Source organism: Belonocnema kinseyi, chromosome 8 (assembly GCF_010883055.1).
Source record: "Belonocnema kinseyi isolate 2016_QV_RU_SX_M_011 chromosome 8, B_treatae_v1, whole genome shotgun sequence".
Lineage (NCBI taxonomy): Eukaryota > Metazoa > Arthropoda > Insecta > Hymenoptera > Cynipidae > Belonocnema > Belonocnema kinseyi.
Genome location: NC_046664.1, coordinates 16,867,494 through 16,876,002, shown reverse-complemented (window position 1 = coordinate 16,876,002; position 8,509 = coordinate 16,867,494). Strand labels below are relative to the sequence as shown.

The 8,509-nt window shown below is 30.9% G+C and overlaps 1 protein-coding gene across 1 annotated transcript; it reads right to left on the bottom strand.

Annotated features, from left to right (window-relative positions):
- Positions 1 to 203: 203 nt before the first annotated feature.
- Positions 204 to 563, bottom strand: LOC117178395. The gene has a single exon (XM_033369824.1). The coding sequence runs from the start codon at positions 561 to 563 to the stop codon at positions 204 to 206; it is 360 nt and encodes a 119-aa protein (XP_033225715.1).
- Between the last annotated feature and the right edge of the window lie 7,946 nt (positions 564 to 8,509).

Sequence of the window (8,509 nt, the reverse complement as noted above, 5' to 3'; positions counted from 1 at the left end):
TCTGTTGTCTCAAAATGCTTGCCTTTCATTGGCCTTTTCAGGCGAGGAAACAAAAAAAAGTCTGGGGGGGGGGGCACATCTGGGCTTTAGGGCGGCTGCGGAAGCGTTGGGATGCCGGCCTTGGTCAGGTAGCTGTTCACAAGAAAGGCGGTGTGAGCCGGGGCGTTGTCGTGATGCAACTTCCCGTCGGCTCCGATGTCTTGTCAGACCCGATTGACCCTTCGTTTGAGTCTTTTGAGCATTTGCCCGTAAAACTTGGCGTTGACGGTTTGTCCAGGAGGAACAAATTCATGGCGGGCGATGCCTTTGATGTCAAAAAAGACAATGATCATCGTTTTCACTTTAGATTTGCTAATTCTTTCCTTTTTTGGGCGAGGAGACACCGGCGTGTGCCACTCGGAAGATTGCCTCTTTTTCTCGGGATCATACTCAAAGATCCCCGACTCGTCACCTGTGATTACGTTATTCAAAGATTGGGGGTAACTTTCACACATGTTCAAATTTTCTTGGCACACTTCCACTCGCCGCAATTTCTGGTCGTCAGTGAGCACTTTTGGGACCATCTTCGCGCACACCTTGCGCATGTTCAAATGCTCCGTCACAATGTCATGAACTACAGATTTTGATAAATTTAACATCTGGGCAATTGAACGAATACTCAGTCGACGGTCTAAGTTCAAAACTTTGCGCGCACGAGTCACATTGACGGTGTTTGTCGAAGTCGAAGGTCTTCCAGCACGGTCTTCATCGGCGACCTCTTCCCGGCCCTCCAAAAAGGCCTGGTGCCACCGAAACACACCACTTCTTGCTAAAGCAACATCTGGGTAAGCCTGCTTGGTCATATGAAACGTCTCTGTCGCAGATTTCCCGAGTTTCGCACAGAATTTAATCGCGTACCTCTGCTGTAACGAACGCTGCATTTTCAGCTTGCGCCACTCACAGAAACACGTCGCCTGAAAATGCCTATCCTGACTCTCCAAGTGCACGGAGACAACTGACCAGACGCTCGTTCGTTTAGCTAGGAACGCTCTCTACCAAATACAGTCGGCGCGCGCACGCTCCGAAGTACAGTCGCGGCGAAAGAAAATCAGTCCCATTACTTTCCGGGCAAACCCTTTAGTTCAAATCGCATTTGAAGAATTGAGTTAACACTCAAGATCGCGATAACCTTGAGTATTGGGTGTCAAGAGAGGCTCAGGAGGGGAAACAGAAGCATTCAAACGTGAATGACCGTGAAGCTGGGGAAAAAACGGGTGGCAAAGTAACGGGAAATGAGTGTAAAGACAAAATTGCGACACATAATTCCATACCAATCAGATGTCGAAAATCAAGAGGATGATGCTATTAGTCGATGATGTAAAAATGATTTGATAACTCGATAATTAAAGGAAGGCGCAAATTTCAGGAGATTTAACATTTATGGCTTAATTAATATAATTAATTAATAAAAAAGTGGTATACGCGGCTCGCATAGAGTGAGACTATTATATCGGTATGTTAAAAACACTTTCGCAGATCAAGATTATTCATTTCGTAGGCAACTATTTTAAATTCTATAAACTAAATATTAGACCTTAGTGTAAGAGAGACAGAGGGAGAAGCAAAGTCAGCCGTGACGTCAGCAAAGCGGCAGGACGAGTAGAGGCAAGAAACGCGAGTACAGTCAGGGATCCCAGATCTGAAATGAGATGTGGTCCAATACAATGACAGGGCTATGTCCGTGGGAATATGGTAGGAGTCGATGTAAATGACTGAGTTGCGCGCTCAAGCCATTTGTCCTCTTTTGAATTTAAAAACTCGAAGGTGCACGATTGCCGGTCGGAAAACTTCGGCGGTTCTATTTATATCTCCATCCGCTTTTAAATAAAAGCAGGAAATTGGTATTTAAATTTTTCCAGGTTTCGATGCTTTGATTTTGAGGTTATGTTTTTTCAGGTATAGAATATTATATTAATAATATTATATATATTATAAATGTTAATATTATAATAGTCTTATTTACACCTTGATCATTACATATTTCTGTATCTATATTACAGTTCCTCTTGTCCTTAGGCTATATTTCTCCTCTATATCACTATTTTATTCGACATTATAATTATATTAATGTTAATATTAATTATCTGTAAATGATTGTGCTGGGGTTTTTAAGTGCTTGATTGATCTATTAAACAAAAAAGTTTAAACAGACTCGGGACTTTAGAAATTATAAAATTTGTTTATGAGAATCATTTGTAATTAAACAATAACAAACTATAGATTCCTAGAATTTGGTTATATATTATACTTTTTTCATGACTACTTGGGATTTCAATTTTTAAGATTTAAAATTGGTAGCAATTTTAAAAAGTGTTAATAAAAAATGTTGTGCTTGTCAGTACTTATGATTTGTAATTGTTTTATTTCAAATGATTCTTATAAATAAATTTTCTATCTTTGAAAGGCTATTTAAATTTTTTCGGTATAATAGATAAATTCAACTTACAATGCTTAAAACTCTAGCATAATCATTTACTGCTAATTAATATTACTGTTAATATCAATATCTATGAAGATAATATTATTATCATTATAATATCACATATAGTTAATTATTTATAATATTAATTCTATTATAATACACCCTGATTATAATTCTTTTTTCAAATTTTCAGCTCCTAACTCAAAATTTTAATTATTTTTTAGAATTCCTTGTCCCAGATCTGAATTATAATTTGTTCAAAAAATCTCTAATCCAACTCAGAAATACATACAATTGATTTGAAAAATTTCCTGTTGCAATTCAAAATTCAGGGTGAAATTAGAAAATTCAAACTTTTAAATCTGAAAATGATTTATTTGAGGTGAAAATCTTTTGAATTTTAAACTTTTAAAACTAAAGCTTTGACAAATTTTTAATTCAGAAATATTTTATTTAAACGCTTAATAATTCATACGTATGAAATAAAAAATTTTAACATTTTTAATTTTACAATCTTTTGATCAAATTATGTTGAAATACGAAATTACAAATGAAAAATTTTTATGACTTTAACATTTTAGATTTTTCTGGTTAAAAAATATAAATTACGCTATTATTTTTAAGGTTAAAAATCATAATACTTCAAGAAAATTTCAGTTCTTAAAAACGAAAATTGAACGATTAAACCAATTTTTTAACAAAAAACTTTTTAAAATGATAGTTCAATTATTTTTATTTCAAGTTGTTCCAGATTAATATTTTTGCATTGTTATTTATAGATGAAAATTTGAGTTTACCAATTGAAAATGTTAGAAATTAACTTACTATCAAAATGATTAAATTTTCAACTAAAATAAAGAAAAAAACAAATTTCCAATGAAATAGTTACATTTTCAACCAGAAAAATGAATTTTTTTAACTGAAATTAATCATCTTCAGCCAAAAACTGGAGTTTTTTTATTGAATTTTAAGCCAAAAAAAATTAATTACAAAAAAAAACTTTCATTTTCGAACAAATAGTTACATTTTCAACTAAAATGATAAATCTTCAACAAAAAATGTTAAATTTTTTAATTAAAAACTGTTAAACTCATCCAAAAATATATAAATTTTACACAATAGTTGATTTTTCTGTCAATAAGGATTTTTTTTTAAATTGTTGAATTTCAAAGCCAAAAAGATAATTTTTTTACAAAACAGGTAAAGTTTTTTTAAACGGAATAGTTTAAAGAATTCTGGTTAGAAAATATAAACCTAAGCTATTATTTTCAGTGCTTTGAATCGAAGAATAAATCAATACATTTTTAAATGTTAAGGGCTGAATCTTTTTGATAAATAAAACTGCATTAATTACAATTTTTTTAAATTGGAATCTTTTTAAATTATGAATTGAATTCTTTTATTTTAAGTCGCTTTATATTATTAATTTTTACATTTTTACTTTTAAATCCAAACTCAAAAGTTTTATTGACGAATTGACAGACTTGAAAATCGAACTGTTTAACAAAACATTTTAATTTTCAACTGAAAAAAATAATAGCTTTGGTTTATATTTTTCAACCAGAAGTCTTAGAACTATTCCGTTCCTGGTTGCAAATGTAACTATTTCATTAGAAATTTGTTTTCTCTTTTTTTAAGTTGAAATTTCACTTATTTTGATAGTAAGATAATTTCTAACATTTTTAATTGGTAAACTCAAATTTTTATCTATAAATAACAATGCAAAACTTTAATCTGGAATAGCTTAAAATAAAAATAATTTAACTTTTATTTTAAAAAGTTTTTAGTTAAAAAATTGGTTTAATCGTTCAATTTTTATTGTTAAGAACTGAAATTTTCTTGAAGTATTATGATTTCGAACCTTAAAAATAATAGAGTAATTTATATTTTTTAACCAGAAATCTATAAAATGTTAAAGACATAAAAATTAAAAATCGGTAATTTCGTATTTAAACATAAGTTGATAAAAAATGGTGAAATTTAAAGGTGTCAAAAGTTTGTATTTTATACGTATGAATTATTGAGCGTTTGAATGAAATATTTCTGAATTAAAAATTTGTCAAGCTTCAGTTTTAAAAGTCTAAAATTCAAAAGATTTCCACCTCAAATAAATCATTTTCAGAATTAAAAGTTTGAATTTTCTAATTTCACCCTGAATTTTAAATTGCAACAAGAAATTTTACAAATCAATTGTATGTATTTCTGAATTGGATCAGAGATTTGTTGAAAAAACTAAAATTCAGATCTGGGACAAGGAATTCTAAAAAATAATGAAAATTTTGAGTTAGGAGATGAAAATCTAAAAAGTTAAGTATAATCAGGGTACATTATAATAGAATTAATACAATATGTAATTAACTATATATGATAATATCATTATAATAATATTTTCTCAACAGATATTGATATTAACATTAACATTAATTAACAGTAAATAATTGTGCTAGAGTTTTAAGCGTTGGAAGTTGAATTTATCTATTAAACCGAAAAAATTATAATAGCCTTTCAAAGTTAGAAAATTTATTTATGAGAATCATTTAAAATGAAACAATTACAAATTATAAGTACTAACAAGCACAACAATTTTTATTAACACTTTTTAAAATAGCTAGCAGTTTTAAATCTTAAAAATCGAAGTACCAAGTAATGTTGAAAAAAGTATAATATATAACCAAATTCTGGGAAACTATAGTTTGTTATTGTTTATTTTCAAATGATTCTCATAAACAAATTTTACAATTTCGAAAGCCCAGGGGCTAGTTAAACTTTTTTGGTTTGATAGATAAATCAAACACTTAAAAGCCCCAGCATTATCATTTACAGCTAATTAATATTAATATTAATATAATTATAATATCGAATAAAATAGTGACATAGAGGAGAAATATAGCCGAAGGACAAGAGGAACTGTAATATAGACACAGAAATATGTAATGATTTAATGATTTGATTAGTATCTGTTCAGGTAAAAATTCGAAGAGAGAAAATATGTAGCTTCGTTTTATTTGAAACTTTAAGAGAGGAAAAGAATATAATAAAAACTTGTAAAAGTGTACAATGAAGACAATAAATTATATTCTATTCTATATATAATAATAATATGACATACTAAATTATATCATTTATTTTCATCATGTACAATTATATACACAACATAAAGTATACAGTATAATGAACAAAATATAATATACAACAAAATATTAATTACGGTATTAATATTCTGATATTGCATATATATTTTTATTTTTAAATTGTGTGAAATATTCACATATCACTGAAATCGACAATTTCTTTAATTTCTTTCAAATGCGGATCAAGATATAAATAAGACTATCATAATATAACATAATTATAATATTATCATTAATAATATAATATATATATATGTGTGTATAATAGTATTAATATTTATATCATTAATATTTTATACTTGAAATAACGTAACTTCAAAATATGCCGCATATAAAGAGACGCGTGAAGTTTCTATTTCAAAGCAGATAGAGATATAAATAGAACCGCCGAAGTATTCCGACCGGCAATCATGCACGTTTGAGTTTTCAAATTCAGAAGAGGACAAATGGGTTGCGCGCGCAACGCAGTCATTTATACCGTCTCCTACTATATTCACACGGACATAGCCCTGTCATAGCATTGGACCACATCTCGTTTCAGACCTGGGATCACTGAGTACAGTGCCAACGACGCTCGTTGCGAGCATCTCCTCCACCGATGTGCTACCCTCTCCGCGCGACAACCATGCAACGCACGCACGGAGTCCGCTATATAAAGGCGCGCACTGGTACGGGACGTCACTTGTTCGGGAGCGGGATACCTTAAGGGCATGTGATACTTACAGTTTCCCCGGCTTTTTTCCACAAAAATGAAAATTTTTAAAAACTGGATTCATAGATGCTGTAAAATATCATAACGGACGTCCCCGGACTCTTTGTTGAGGGATAATAACAAAAAAATTTATTGTGCTAAATAAAAATTTTATGCATATGTATTATTTTGAGGTTACGTCGTTTTTCATCTCTGCCTTTCCGATAATCTGGAAATTATTTATGAAATAAACTTTTTTGATTGCCTGCCATAAGGGTTAGTTCCGGAAGATTAGTTACTATGTTTATTTGCAAGTCCAAAATTTTCGGCCAAAAATATTGTGTAGTTTGGAAGTAACGCACAGGAGAATTGTAACATACATAACCTCCAAATGTACATACGTTGTTAGCAATATCAAAATTTTTGTTGAAAAAAAACAAAAATAAAGTGTGCGGGGACGTCCGTTAGCATGTTCGCTATCATTTCCCAAATTTTTAAGACAAAATATTGATTATTCTATGAAAAAACCCGTCGGAACCTAAAACTGACAAAATCGATACTAATTCCTAAGCGCTATGCAAATTAATCAGATTTTTCTAAATTAAAACTTTTTTGATTTAAACCAAAAAAAGTGTGTGGGGACGTCCGTTAGCATGGTCGTTATCATGTCCCAAATTTTTAAGACAAAATATTGATTATTAAAGAAAAAAAGCCGTCGGAACTTAAAACTGGTACAATCACAGCCTACAGCTGGTAGGGTTAGCTGGTTAGGACCGCAAGCCATTGATGCTCTCTCGAGATGACTACCTGCGACAATAAACTTGTCTCTTAAACTAGTTATACAAAATGGTAATTATATTCTAAATAAATTCACATATGAAAAAAATTGTCTTTGACAAAACAGCGGGCATTTCAACCCTCGCAACCTACACGTTTACTACCTTCATTCCGTACCTCTTTTACTAACGACTTGAATCTCTTCTCACCTAATTATTTATACCGTAAAAAGAAGAGCAAAACTTCTGCTCAACTGCGCAGGGATTTCCTAAGAATCAACTCTAAATCAGGTCGTCCGACAGAAACGTTACGTAGTAAATAAGGAAACACCTCTCGCCAGTTACCTACACATGTCCTTTTCTTCCTTTCGAAAAAGATAGTTCTGTCTCATTCTATCTTAGTAGGTACAACCTACAGTATCCGCGAAGCTTATTTTTCTGACTGCTACCCATTAAGACCCCATTGAAGTAAGAAGCGTATCAATGGCGAAAGATTAAAAATACAAATGAAAAGTGTCAAATCGTATTAGTTTATATATCATTGTTAGCTAATATAAACAGAGAGAAATAAAAAAAATTTTTTCAAAAATTTTTAGGATTTTTCAAAGAGGTCGGTTCACGAGAACTCTGAACTAAACCAGTGAACAGATTTTCGAAATTAGAAATAATTAAAATTTTAATTTATTTTGATACCGGTCAGAGAAACGTGAAAACTAATTCAATTTTAAGGTTTGGCACAAAGGTTTTCTTTTTTGACTTATACGAAGTAATCCAATAAGAAAGGTTGTAATCATTCAAACAAAAATTCGAAGTTTTACTTATTTTGAAAACGGTGAGAGATACGTGAAAACTGGCAACATTTGCCGGGGTTGCTAAAAGGGTTAGTCGCTGCATACCTTGACCTAAAGCCGCAAACAAACGTTAAAAATTCTAGAAAAAATATAAAATTTTTCAATATATCTAAAACAGCCAGAGATGCGCGTAAAAACTAATTACAAACAACTTAGATTAACCCATTGAAAAGATTAAAAAATTCGAAGCAATAATACAAATTTTGAATTATATCGAAAACGATAAGAGATACATGAAAACTCAGCTAATTGTAAGTGGTTTGCGGAATAGGATTGTTTTCAACAAACTCGAACTAACCCAATAGAACGATTTAAAAATCCAAAAACAAAATATAAATTTTGTGTTTATTTTATGCGTAAACTGAACAAATGTTCATGTTTTGATGAAGATCTTCGGCCATCCCGCACTAACATAATAAAGTAAAATAGAGACAAGTGAAAAATGTCAAAATTTTCCGGGTATTCTAAACCGGGAGTGTCTTCGGGCACGTCGAATTAGTCCAAAAGAAAGATTTCCAAATCAAAAACTTTAATTTATCTCAAATACAATGAGAATGGTAAAAACAGAAAAAATCTCAGGATTTTGAGCAACATAAATA

What these genes read in the sequence shown, in the direction of transcription:
- LOC117178395 (XM_033369824.1), bottom strand. Translation starts at nt 563, where the DNA reads ATGGTCCCAAAAGTGCTCACTGACGACCAGAAATTGCGGCGAGTGGAA.